Below are 13,626 nucleotides of genomic sequence, written 5' to 3'. Positions count from 1 at the left end.
ATTTGAACAAATGAGCGTGTAGTAGTAGAGCTGGTATTAATAGATTTGAACAAATAGAGAGAATTGCTCTGGAATTTCAAAAGGGTAAAACTTAAGTAGAGTTCCTCAAGTGCACTATAATATATTCCCCAATTAAGTTCAAACACATGGCTGCATAACCAATAAAATACAAACTATATTATGTTTTTCAAGCACAATCAAACTTATTGCAGTAATGTGTTTGAATTTAGTTGGAGAACTTAATTTACTAAAGAACTGTACTAAGTTTTACCCATTTTAGAAATGCAGAGAAACACTGTCAGATGCCATCACAAGTAACCCTCTTTTAGGCTCTTTTCTGCAATTACTTTAGTCTGAAACTACTCTTCCCAACAATATGACATTATCCACACACCAGAAAGCCAAAGAAACAGTGTTTACAGTATTGATATTTCAAGTTCCATGACTTTTCAGGGACGCATTAGGATAGAGGGATGCACGCCTGGTGTGGCCCAAGATATAATTACATAATTGGCGAAAAATACATTTTGGTCCCTATATTTTCAGCCGATTTCCGTTTTAGTCCCTAAGTTTTTTTTTTACCGCTTTTAGTCCCTCTCCTGAAAGACGCTTCCATTTTAGTCCCTGCCGTTACATCAGAAACGGATATTGCAGACGTGGCAAACGGCAAAGTTAAATAATAATAAACTAATGTCCACGTGGCCTAAATTAATAATAAAAAATATTTTTTAATGCCACATCAGCATCTAAATTAAAAAAAATTAATTTATTAATTTTAACTAAATAAAAAAAATTTAAAACAGAATTAAAAACTAAAAATTTTATGAATTGAGATCTAAGTGTGTCTTGAACAAGAACAACAATAACACAAACCCAGATCCAAGAACACAAACCCAGAAATTATTTTTAAAAAAAAAACTAACCAAAGCCAGAAATTCCGATCTCAAAGCCAACCCACTAATCACTATTTGGCTCAACTTTCTCATTAATTCATTTGAGAGAGAGATATTTATTTTTATTTTGTTATTCGATGATGATAATTCGCCTCTTCCCTCTTTCTCAGTTTTCTCTTCCTTCCTTGACTTTTACGTATTTAAGTTTTGTTAAAAAGGTAAAAGAATAAATTACACAAATCGACAAATCGTATTCTTTTGTTGTTTTTTGAGGCTCTCTTTTTTGTTGTTGTTGTTGGTTTTGGATCCTTAGGGATTTCTAGGGTTTTGAAAAGCGCTATGGGCTGGTTGGTTGTGATCGATCTCGATTTTCTCGATCGTTGTTGTGTTCATCATCAATGGAGGCCGCTTCAGAAGAAGAGAACCAGAACCAGAACAATGAAGAAAACAACAACAACAACAATAACAACAACGGCAATAGTAACGGGAAAATCAACAACAACAACAATTCCAGTGAAGGACAGAGCAAGCCGAAGCGTCAGATGAAGACTCCGTTTCAACTCGAAACTCTCGAGAAAGCTTATTCGAGTGCGTACAAATTGTGAATTCTCTTTTCTTTTTTTTCTTTTTCTTTTTTTTGTGGTTTTCGATTTGTGAAATTTTGATAAATTTGATGATTTTTTTTTGGGGGGGTTTTTGTTTGATTCAGTGGAGACTTATCCATCGGAGGCGACGAGGGCCGACTTGGGTTGTGGCTGTGGGTTGATTTTCTTGGCCTGGGTTGTTGTGGGTTTTATTTTGGTGGTTGTGGGTTGGCTTTGAGATTGGAATTTTTGGCTTTGATTAGTTTTTTTTTTTTTAATAATTTCTGGGTTTGTGTTCTTGGATCTGGGTTTGTGTTCTTGTTGTTCTTGTTCAAAGCACACTTAGATCTCAATTCATAAGATTTTTAGTTTTTAATTCTGTTTTTAATTTTTTTTATTTAGTTAAAATTAATAAATTAATTTTTTTTTAATTTAGATGCTGATGTGGCATTAAAATTTTTTTTTATTATTAATTTAAGCCATGTGGACATTAGTTTATTATTATTTAATTTTACCGTTTGCCATGTCTGCAATATCCGTTTCTGATGTAACGGCAGGGACTAAAATGGAAGCGTTTTTCAGGAGAGGGACTAAAAGTGGTAAAAAAAAAAACTTAGGGACTAAAACGGAAATCGGCTGAAAATGTAGGGACCAAAATGTGTTTTTCGCCTACATAATTTAACATAAATGTACACCTGTCCTAAGCAATCTGTCAAACACTTTATTCAACTTTACTGTCTTAATCAGCCCAAAACTTTGTGATATAATGTTAGCACAGACAAAAACAAGAATTTACATTAATATAATTATGCCCAGAGAAGGGCAAATACATCTCGCCTTTGTTTGATATGATCATTCGGTACCAATACAAACCACAACTACAAAGTGGAAGGGCCACTAGAGAAGCTAGAAGTAGTCTATACTCTATAGTAGAGAATAAGAGAAATCAGTCAAACCAAAGTGTCATGACAACAGAAAATTACCCTTATCAATGGAATCTTAAGTAGGGGACTTAGCTCGCCCGCCTACCAATCAAAGAGGCTGAGAGTAAACGTAAACTCAACCTATAATCTCTTCAAGCTTTGTCCTCCAGTGGGAGGAGAAAAGAAGAGGACTTGTAGAAGCTTCGCTTCTAGTATGTAAAATTCAAGTCTCTCTCTCTCTCTAAATAGAAACTGATCGATTTTCATTGATTAGAAAAGATTACAATCCAACTAACTGATCTAATTCACTATCTCTATCCTTTTATATACAATCGTGTACAAAGAAAGCAAAAATAACAAACTCCCTGTTTTGGAGGGAAAGTTTGTTACAACTAAAGCTACCTAATCATTACACGTGTACATCAACTAATAACTTCCAGACCATGTGGCATCATCCCTTGAATTGAATGAATAATCTGATCATGATAAGGCACTGGTCTTCCACTGATACTGTGATGCACTGTGGCCTGCATTCACTTGCATCTTTTCCTGACCCTGTGGTGCATGCTGGGCCGCACCCTGCTGCTGCAATGCACGCTGGGCTGCACTGACCTGCAGCTTCCCCTGATCCTGGGTGCTAGTTTCCTGCTTGGAAGCTTGCTGCTGCAGAAAGCATACTTCTTGCATAGAATTGTTTTCAACATAGGACAAAGACAAGACTTTTTTTTTTTTTTTTCCCGGTAGTGCCATCCTCCCCAATGGCTGTACGGGCTATGAAAAACAAAAATAACAATTTAGCATTGACAAAATCTAAATTGTCAAAATAGTGATTATTGTTAATTACTTTAACCATGGTTTCATTTTTGTGGTGAAGACAGCGACCACAGTAAATTAGGTAATGAATTTGGTAGTGGCCCATGTAATCTCCAATTGTTTATGGAGTAAATCCAAAAGGTCAACACTATAATTTTTGAAGATCGCACCAATATACAAAAGAGCATGGTAGTGAAAAAAATTGAATTGACAATACTCTTACTAGGTTGAATTTGACGAATAAAATTGATTAACTGTCAGTCAACATCCTTTTAAAACAGACTCCACAAATTAGCTATTTTCATCCTCTTTCATAAAGCATGGCACCTCACCAAAAAGAATAAATAAATAACAAGGCCTACATGTTACCTTGGTTCTTTAATGGTGGCTTAAATTTGGAAAATTCAGATATATCTACATTGATGCAATGAACAAGCACGCAGATACTCAAATACCCTTCTTGCTGATGGTTTATTCAGAACTTCTGATTTCTGTCTCATCAGGTTTGCAGTCATTGTCAATCTTCTGTAGCAATTCACGAGCCATCTTCAATTTTCCACTCTTTTTAAATGCATGTTCAAAAGCATCCTTTATATAGACTGGTGGATAAAAACCCTTTTCAAGTAATGATTTTAGCTTTTCATAAGCAGCCCCTAGTTCACCTGCTTTACAGAGCTTCTGCAAGATCTGAGAGTCCAATTTCCGCTCCAATTTGAATAACAAATCCAACTTTGCATTATCCCTCAAAAGTTTATCCACTAAACTATATGTGTGAAAATGTGGAGATAAGCCCAGTCCTAACATCTCAATCAATAAGCCATAAGCATCTTCCCAATTCCTAGCTTCACCATAAGCAAGGATCAATGCCGAATAGGTAAAATTATCTGGAAGGCATCTCTTATTATTCATTATCTCAAAAACCCTTTTAGCATCATCTAAATTCCCTAATTTGCATAGCATTGAAATAACAGAATTGTAAATAACCAACTTTGGCTTCATGCCCTGGGAGAGCATCCTCCCAAACAAATGGCTGGCTTCCTCTACCAATCGGTGTTCACACAATGCCTGTATGACAATAGAGTAACCTTCTTCCACACAACTCAGCTTCCTTCCCTCAACAAGTTTCAACAACTTAACAGCTTCTTCCATTTTACCCAATCGACAAAGCTCTGAAATCAGCTGCTTTATAACAAATGTACTAGGTAATAAACCCATCTCATGAACTGCCCAAAACACTGCAACTGCAGGCTGTACGGCACCACTGTTAGCACCCACATTTGGAACTAAAATTGTAAAGGGTCTATGAGCATCTTTCACTCTAACTTTCTCAACAGCTCCCTCTTTTGCACTCAATGAACACAACTGCCCAATAAGAAAGTTCACCGCAGACCGAGTAGGAACTAAACCAGCCCTACCCATTTCACCAAAAACATCAAGTGCAGTCTCAAACCTACCAAATTTACATAAACCAACAAGAATATTACTATACGAATACGTATCCGGCAATTCGATTCTCCTAAAAATCATTAGTGCAAAATCAATTAGTTCCTCAGATCTTTCCTTCTTGCAAAGCACATAGAGCATATTATTGTACACAAGATTATCGGGTTTACACCTAAATTGTGATTCCATTTCCTGAAACAAGCAAAGGGCTTCTCTAACTCTCCCTTGCCTACCCAAAAACCTAATACAAATCGAAAATGTTCGACACGAAACTCGACCTTTATGTAAGAACACAGTCACCAAAAGACACTTGATATCATCAAATAGCTTCCTCCTACCTAAGAAATCAGCCATGTACTCAACAACACAGTCATCAAACTTAAAACCCATTTGCATTCCAGCCCAAGCAAAGAATTCCAAGGTCTTAATCCTACCCAACTGTCTATAGTTCATCAGAATTTGAAGCACAAGATTAGAGTTCAACTTTTCTTCAAAACCCTTTAACAAATCATCAATATTTGTTGTGGTTTGATGGGGTTGGCTTGAAATTAGTAAAGAACAGATTGTGTTGAAATCAGAAGAACTTACAGTGCGTGAGGTTGTTGTTGGTGGTGGTGGTGGTGGTGGTGGCACAATGAGTGAAGCAGGTCTTCTGGGAGTGGAGAAATTGGGTTTGGGGATTGAAGAAAATGGAGAGGAATTGAGAAAGGGTGCGAGGGTTTTGAAGAGGTTTGAAGAAAGAGTGAGAGCTCCATTTTTAGTTCTAAAGATCATTCCTTGAATTTGGCTGAACTTGTGATAACGTCCTATGCATCATTCTTCTGAATTCAACTCTCTTCAAGGGGTTTATCAAAAAAAATAAAACCTCTCTTCGAAGGGATTTTTTTTTTTTTTTTTTTTTTTTAAATGGATATCGCTCCCAAAAAAAAAAGATCAGCATGTGTCCAAATTGCCCTTTTTTTATTAAAATAAAATATTTACCAAATTATTACTGTATTAATTTCTTTTTGTTCTCTCTTTTTGGTACTGAGGTAAAGAAGTAAAAAATTTTGGCACTACCTATTACTAAAATTATTGGATAAAATGTGTGTGTGTTTTTTTTTTAACAGTAAAATTACAAGCACAACATTTTCACAACAAAATTTAGATGTCATACAATTAATGGTAAGTAAAAAATGATGATAGTAGTAAGTTTATATGAGAACCAATAACAACTTTTGACCTAAAATCTGTTATAAATTTGTTATGAAAATGTTGATCAGTAGTATTACTCTTTTTTACCATCAAGACATAATTTTAAGCTAGTCTAACTTTTTTTTTACAAATAAATTTCCATTTAGAAATCATGTTTTAAATAGTTAAGAGTTGATTCAAAATCTTACGTTGAAAATACAATTATTTAAGTGTAAAAGCTAGAAGGCTCTAATCTTGCCAAGACCTCCATACTCCACCACTCAAAATCTCTCAATATGGTTGGTGATTATTGAGTGAGAGAGTATGTAGCAATGAGAAATACCAATTGTATAAAGGAGGGCAACAAAGGATTGGGGGGGGGGGGGGGGGGGGGGGAGATGATGATGATTTTTTATCAAAATAAAAAATGATCCAATAGTAAATCGGGGTTCAATCACACTCCCAATTATGCACCCAATTTACATCCTTCACAAAACACATGTAGCATTATATGTTGAATAACCCATTATTTAAATCGGTATGTTTCAAAGGGGTTTACTATTTCATTTAATGATCAATATAATATATTTAGATTGTACCATTTAATACAACACAAAACTATCAAGACCTCTAATACACCATGCTGTCATTGCCTCACTTAGTATCAATAACACAAGCTCACAATGCCTCCAAAAAAAACTAATAGCTGCACCATGAAGCCTGAATCACCATGCCTACAAACTTCTTAAGACCTAAAATTTCTAAACCAATAGCAACACTGTAACCAAGCCAATGCAAACCTATTTGGTCTAAACACTCAACTCCAAATTCAAGCTTCAAGACCCTAACCCCATAATCAAGCCCTATAAATCATTGCTACTCATAGTTATTCCATGGTCTAACCCCCCACCCATTCATTTTAAAACCCATTAAACAAAATTCCCACAATCAACTCCCATTAAACCCCACCTCCATGCACATCACCAACTAAGCCACAAAGCTCACCTCTAACTCTATATTCCCCAATAGAGGAGACAATATAATTCAACAATGAATTTATAAGAAAATACTTTCAAATAGAAATTTAGTAAATGTTGTAAAATTTTGACAAAACACCAAATATAATTGAAATCTAACCCTACATATAAAAAGAATCCAACTGACGATTGGGCACTTATCACCAACATGCTTGATTGCGCACCTTATTTGGTGCCTTAACGTGACCTGGTGCTGTTATATCTTATAAGTCTTTCAACAACTAATAATAAACTCGTGTCATCTTTTTGGTCCCAAAAAAAAAAAAAAAAAATAGTGTCATCTTGGGCCTAAAACGAAGCCCATACCTGCTAGCACATGCTAATGTGATGCAATTTTAAATTTACAGTAAAATCAGTGGAATTGAGTTTAACAATTTGATAGAAGAGGTTACATGACTTTAAATAGAGGTCTCTTTCAAAAGTCTTTATTTTGCAACCACCTGAGGGCAGAGTGGTTGGAAGCTTTCAATGCTCATCACACTTGAGTTTGGAAGTTGTAGGTTCAAATAATAGCAAGTCTCATTATTGCTTTAGACAATCTCACATTATATAAAAGTAAGATTTAAGTGGATGGAAAATAATGACAACTCGTGCTACCTGTTATTTTTTAATTATCAAAAAAGTCTTTATTTTGTAGTTCAGCTTCTTTTTTTAAAGCATTTTTGGTAAAACATAACTGTATGAAAAACTTTTCGGCCTTGGATTTTTAACAAGAAAAATTCATAAAAATTGAATTTCTATCTTGTATAAAAAAAAAAAAATCATTAAATTGTCAATGCTAGTGCAGATTTGATATTATTTTAAAAATCGTGTCAATTTATTTTCTTTTCTTTAAAAAAAATTAAAAAGATATAAATCGACATTGGCAGGACCACCTTTTGCACTATTATGTATTTTCCCCGATTTTCTTTTGCATGAGGGGAAAAGAGCCCAAAATTACTCAAAAAATCAAATGACATTATTCTATTAAACCCCCCAAAGAACCAAAAAAATGCTGGAAAATGAAACCGAATTTGTTCATGAAATGCAAAAGAAATTATATATATTTTATGTACAGAGTAAGATGTTCACAAATTGTTAAAAAAGAAACGCCCTCTTGGGAAAAAGTGCAGTCACGTAAAACATGCGTTGGAACCATCCAAATGATCAGCATTATGCTGTTTTCTTCAGCCTGTACATGTGATACATGTGTTCTTGGAAGCTGGGACTTTTCAGTGTATAAAGCTGATGTATATCCCAAAGTGTCTCAGGAGGAAGACTGGTGTTTTGGAGCTCTTTGCTCATCTAATCTTCTCACATTGATAGACTTATGCGTTGGAACCATCCAATTGATCAGCATTATGCTGTTTTCTTCAGCCTATACATGTGATACATGTTTTGGAAGCTGGAACTCTCCAGTGTATAAAGCTGATGTATATCCCAAAGTGTCTCAGGAGGAAGACTGGTGTTTTGGAGCTCTTTGCGCTCATCTAATCTTCTCACATAGATAGACTTTCTCTTTTTCCCACCTAACTTATAATTTGTTTTACATGGTTCTTTTGGGTTAATCTAAAATCCAGAGCTTCTCAAACAAAAAAAACAAAAATCTAAAATCCAGAGCATTCTTAGTGGTAAACAACTTAATTTCCACTATAACTCTTCTGTCAACTTCTAATATGTTTTCGATGGTTTTTCTGGGTTAATAAAAAATCCAGAACATTCTAATAGTAAACAACTCTCCAATAATTATCCCTTTTGATTAAAGAAAGAAAAAGTGACAAAAAGTTAAGACCTTTGTATAATTTACATGGTAAAAGAAGGTCCCATATTTTTCTAGCTATCGCGTGCCAGCTTCAACTTTTAGGTTTTTATAATTTTTATAATTAATTCGATAGATGGAAGCATTTTACATAGATACTTGTTCGGTACAATTAAGCTACAAGCTGTTCATGTCACCTTCACCTTTGTGAACACACTATTTGTAGAATTTTTGGAGAAAAAGAGAGAAACACTTAAGGCTATGTTTGGCTTGGGAGAAAATGAGAGAAGGGAATAGAAAGGACTTCTTGTCCTTTGCTTGGTTAAAAGAAAATAAAGGAGAGAAATGAAATATGAAAAGAAAAAACTTCTACGGGTCCCACTAATTTTTTTACTTTTAACTTTTCATCCAAATCCATAAATCTTTAAAAAATTATGACTTTATATGTGAAAATACATTTATATTCTTATTTATTTATAAATTAAAAGGATAAAAGTGTAAAATACATTCAATTTCTTTCGTTTCTCTTCTTTGTACATCCAAGCACATTTTCCTTTCCTCTATCTTTCCATTCTCTTTCCTTATACTTTTCTCTTCTCTTCGCTTCCTTTCTCTTCTCTTCTCTTCTCTTCCTCTAATCAAACATAGGCTTAAGAAGATTATTATGATTGAAACGTGTATGTTCTGAAGCATTGGAGAACTTTCGTTTGTCTACAAATTACTACTCGCGTGTACTTTTTTTCAACATTTGAAATTCAGTTGCGTGTGTGGAGAACTTTCGCATGTCACAACTTACAAGACGTGTGAATCAATTGTATATGAAGATTATACCGAAGGCTAGCACTGCATTTATTATTAGTCAACTGGTCAAGAATTAAGACAGAGATGTAAAATATTCATCAATTAACAAACTCTCATTAAGAATAGACAAAGATAGTTTGACCGGTTGATTCAACTTTTCCAAAGGTTGAGGCATCATTCTCTCGGTAATTATGATTTAGACCAGCTGATCAACTTTTCCAGAGGTTGAGGCATCATTCTTTCAGTAATTATGATTTATGAAGCTTGTGAATATGTCTTCCTGATTAGTCTAGTTATATTTATATGCCTGGTTGTTCATATTGACGCTGGATAACATATCTTGAACATTTTCACCTTTTATATATGTCAATATAACAACTGGACATTCACTTCTCAAAAAGAGCATCTTTTATTAGATACTTGGTATCGAAGACAAAAATTGATTACTACATTATACGCATCAAATGCTCCTAAATCTCTTTAAGCATAATAGCCTCGGCCTTTAGGTAGCTCAATCAGTATAGTTTGATATAGAACAAATGACAAGGTTTCTGCTTTCAAATTTTGTTTCGTTTGGACATCTAAAGAACCGTCCAAACAATTTTGCTGGTGGCTCAAGCCTATTACAGCAGCCATTGAAGGAACTTTGCTATTATTGCACATCTACAGCAGTCTATATCTCATAACTGCTCTCTTTGAACAGCATACCCCTCATGCTATAATAATGAAGAAACATGCAGCATCCGTCAAAAACACATAACAAGAACATGCACATTTCTTTGGATTTCATTGCTACCTTAAGGTGTTTAACAACTTGGGCAGATCACAATTAAGTGAATTGAGTGAAACAGGCTTTAACTATCAACAACAATGCAACAATAATTCAACTTAGTCCTTATAGAGGTAAGTGTCAGGGCACATTTTCCCAATGCAACTAAGGGAAATCACATGATCAATGAAGATTTACAAGTTAGAACCTAAACTTAGCACCAATGTAACAATACTTCAACTTAGCACCCCTTTTCTCCCTCTTTCCGTTTGCTCCTGCGGTACCAGCTGAACACGCATTCATCTATCCATAGGGTGGATAAACATAAGTTAGCAAAGTTAATCATTGTTAGCATCATACAGTCAGGATAGCGAGCACCGAGACAATCACACATTGTTAAACTCAGTTAGGTTAGTTACCTCAGCAATCGCAGAGGTCTGCGAGTGGCTGATGAAGCTCTAATGAAGGTTCTCACCGCTGCATAAAACCAACAACTAAGATTGGAATTCTTAGACATACATGCCACTAACCAGTAACAAAATGGACAAGCTGAAGATGGATAAATTTATTCATATCATTAATTATTTTTCAAGTGCCGGATACAATAATCATAAAAAAAAATTTCTTAGTCTTGGAAGAATTAAGTCAGACTCAGTGGATTTTGGTTAATTCAAACCTGAAACCTTCTCCTTCTTCCTCCTCCACTTCTTTCTTCATAAAATCTGACCCGTCATTGACGGATCTTAGCAGGTCCTTCTCCAGCTAAAAGATTGCAGGAAAATTCATTCATGCATAAAGATTGTCCTGGAGAGGTAAGTGAAGCAAAAGCTCCACATGAAGTTCCAGGTCATCGGCTTCCAGTTGCAAAAGAGAATGTCCATCCATTTTCCCCTCCTGATAAATCCATTAAATCTTGATCTCTTATAGTTCTAGCTGCATAATCTAACAGTACATGCCACAGCCTGCGCCCAATATTTTAGCCTTGCCTTAACATCTTCTGGAGGGTCACCTGGACAAGGAAAAGAGCCAGAAAGTTTGAATCAAATGTTTGATGCTGGTATGACTTGAAGTTGCAAAGGTCTATAAAAAGGCAAGCATTTAACTGTATAGCAAAAAAAGGTTTGGAGCATAGAGATCTACACAATAACCAAGTTTTTCATCAAATTCAAATTCATTGAAGAAGAAACTTCATCAATGGAACACCCGAAGCAGACCAGTTTCACAATGATCTCAACAATGGAATTTAGTTGGTCAATTCATCTGGAGAAACCTCACTTCATGGTTTCATATACATTACATCTTATGAAAGAAAAGAAAAACTACATCACGAAAATTAGTTAGAATTACAATAGACCCTGTTCATGATTTTAACTATAGAACACTTCATCAAAATTTCGTCAAAAACGAAAACAACTCATTTCACCATTTCATCTTGAGAACAGAGTCAACAGACCAGTCCACAATCTAAACCCAAACTACTTTAAAAACTCAAAGCAGATAACTCATCACTTCATCATTATAACACCATGTAACCAAAAATTTCTTTCAAAAATCAAACAAACCCAGATCATTATTCTAATAAAAAGGCACCCCAAGCAGATCAAATATCAGAGCCAAAGGCAACAATACCTTCCATTAACAAAGAAAAGTCCAAACTTTCCCAAGAAAACAAAAAAAAAATAGCAAGAACCCAAAAGACTCACCAGGACTAGAGATCTTCCAGTTGGCAATGGGACTAGAAACCGGAGAGCAAGAGTCGGTGGCAGGCGCTTGAGCACTCTCTGGTGGTGACTTCTGCTGCTCGTCCATGAACTTCTGGCTCATTGAATAGCAAAGCTCAAGCGCAGGCAAGGTGTTACGGAGCTCAGGAATCTCCTCATAGCTGAACCCAAAGCCAAGATCCAAGCACCCTTTGAGCTCATCAAGATCCTCATCTGTCAAACTCTTGGTTCTTGACAAGTCGTCATCATCAGCTGGCTCCACATACCATTCAAGCAAGACCTGGCTTTTCTTCTTCTTCTTCTTCAAACTACTGCCATTTTTATTGTTCATGTTAAGGTTGTTCTTGTTAGCAAAATTTAACTTTGCCCACTCCTCGTCTTGGTTAAGAAAGCCAGTAGTTTGGGGTTGGCTTACCAGCTCAAAAGCAGTATCATTTTCTGGGATTGAGGTGGTAGTGGAAGAAGAAGAAACCCAGGATTCAGATTCACATGGAAGGCCTCCCATCTCTCTATCTCTCATTCTCTGTAAGGTGTATGGAAAGTGAGGGGGAAGTCTCCTTTTAAAGCTGGATTTGCATCCAGAGTGAAACTAGCTAGCAGTTTCATAATTTTCATTCTCTTTTTCTCTTTTTATTTATTTTAATTTTTTTTAAAGATAATTTTTGTGAGAAAGTGATGTCCATATTCAAAATTTTTTTTAAAATGTTTTTTTATTAAAAAAAAATACAAAGTTCTGTTTTTACTTGTTAATTTAATTGCGTGAAGACTTTGTCATAGTGTAAAGAAGATAGTACTATTCTATGGGAATATTCATGGAATATAATTGTAAAAATATAATAATTAATGAAAAGGGGTAACGGGTAAACACTAAATAATATGAAAAAAAAAAAAAAAAAAAAAAAAAAAAAAAGAAGAAGAAAGAAAGAAGTTACTAAGAAAAAGTGGAGGTTGTATTGTAGTAAGTTAATTTATAAGTTGGGTTATTTAAAGTAATAAGAAAAACTTTAATGAATGAGCTGCAAATAAGTTGGCAAGATGCACATAGAATATACCTCACATTATACTTGATCCCCTATTTTTAAATAAAATTTAAAATTTATTTGATTTTTTACCTTAAAGAAAGGAGAAAAGATGCATTCACAATATTTTTACAACAAATTTTAAATGACAGTTTCTTATTGGTTATTATGGGTGGACAAAAAAATAATTTAAGTAGTGAATTCAAATTAGAACTAATAACAACATACCACCTAAAATTTATTGTGAAAATGTTATAAAAAGTTGTGAACATATCACTTCTTAAAACAAAGAAACTAAAAACCAATAAAGAGAGATAAAAATTAGAAATTTCTAAGAAAAAGTGGAAATTGTCATAAGCCCATTTTAGGAAATAAGCCAACAAATTTGAAACAACAAGACCATGAATTCAGCAAATTAATCCGAAACAAAAATAAAGTGGTCAAACGTATATAGTCAAAAATATTAGTGACATCACAATTTTCTAATTTTAAACAAAATTTGAAATGTATTTGAATTTTATAAAATGATTTTTATACCATTATACATGCTAGTTAATTTGATAGAGAAGATTAATAAGAACTTGTTTGGTTTTTGTTATTTTGGTTTAATGCAACTTATAGGATGAATTCTTAATTAATTTTTGGTTAAACCATTTGGAGTTTTAATATAGTTCATAACTTGATTTAATTTACAAACCAATATAGATTTTTT

The 13,626-nt window shown here is 34.3% G+C and overlaps 3 protein-coding genes across 7 annotated transcripts; 1 reads left to right on the top strand and 2 right to left on the bottom strand.

Annotated features, from left to right (window-relative positions):
* The first annotated feature begins 986 nt into the window (after positions 1-986).
* Positions 987-1,751, top strand: LOC126702367 (uncharacterized). The gene is made up of 2 exons (XM_050401060.1): positions 987-1,481; positions 1,603-1,751. Exons 1-2 carry the CDS (start codon positions 1,292-1,294, stop codon positions 1,713-1,715), a joined length of 303 nt encoding a protein of 100 aa, XP_050257017.1. The 5' UTR covers positions 987-1,291; the 3' UTR covers positions 1,716-1,751.
* Positions 1,752-2,642: 891 nt separating this feature from the next.
* On the bottom strand, positions 2,643-5,538 carry LOC126702273 (pentatricopeptide repeat-containing protein At3g22470, mitochondrial-like). 4 transcript variants are annotated; one of them, XR_007647700.1, is made up of 2 exons: positions 3,583-5,538; positions 2,643-3,171 (listed from the first exon to the last, which is right to left on the bottom strand). XR_007647700.1 is itself a non-coding variant. In XM_050400942.1 (2 exons), the coding sequence occupies exon 1, from the start codon at positions 5,428-5,430 to the stop codon at positions 3,685-3,687; it is 1,746 nt and encodes a 581-aa protein (XP_050256899.1). In that variant the 5' UTR covers positions 5,431-5,538; the 3' UTR covers positions 2,643-3,171; positions 3,669-3,684. The 4 variants fall into 4 exon arrangements, 2 of the variants coding, with proteins under 2 accessions (XP_050256899.1, XP_050256900.1); XR_007647701.1 differs by having other exon boundaries at positions 2,643-3,063; XM_050400942.1 differs by having other exon boundaries at positions 3,669-5,538.
* Positions 5,539-10,162: 4,624 nt separating this feature from the next.
* LOC126701426 (uncharacterized) lies at positions 10,163-12,471 on the bottom strand. 2 transcript variants are annotated; one of them, XM_050399516.1, is made up of 4 exons: positions 11,878-12,471; positions 10,851-11,183; positions 10,594-10,651; positions 10,163-10,477 (listed from the first exon to the last, which is right to left on the bottom strand). In XM_050399516.1, exons 1-2 carry the CDS (start codon positions 12,413-12,415, stop codon positions 11,104-11,106), a joined length of 618 nt encoding a protein of 205 aa, XP_050255473.1. In that variant the 5' UTR covers positions 12,416-12,471; the 3' UTR covers positions 10,163-10,477; positions 10,594-10,651; positions 10,851-11,103. The 2 variants fall into 2 exon arrangements, with proteins under 2 accessions (XP_050255473.1, XP_050255472.1); XM_050399515.1 differs by having other exon boundaries at positions 10,594-11,183.
* Positions 12,472-13,626: the final 1,155 nt, after the last annotated feature.

Source organism: Quercus robur, chromosome 10 (genome assembly GCF_932294415.1).
Source record: "Quercus robur chromosome 10, dhQueRobu3.1, whole genome shotgun sequence".
Classification (NCBI taxonomy): Eukaryota; Viridiplantae; Streptophyta; class Magnoliopsida; order Fagales; family Fagaceae; genus Quercus; species Quercus robur.
Note: the sequence above shows the minus strand (reverse complement) of the source record. Positions and strands in the feature narration are given on the sequence as shown.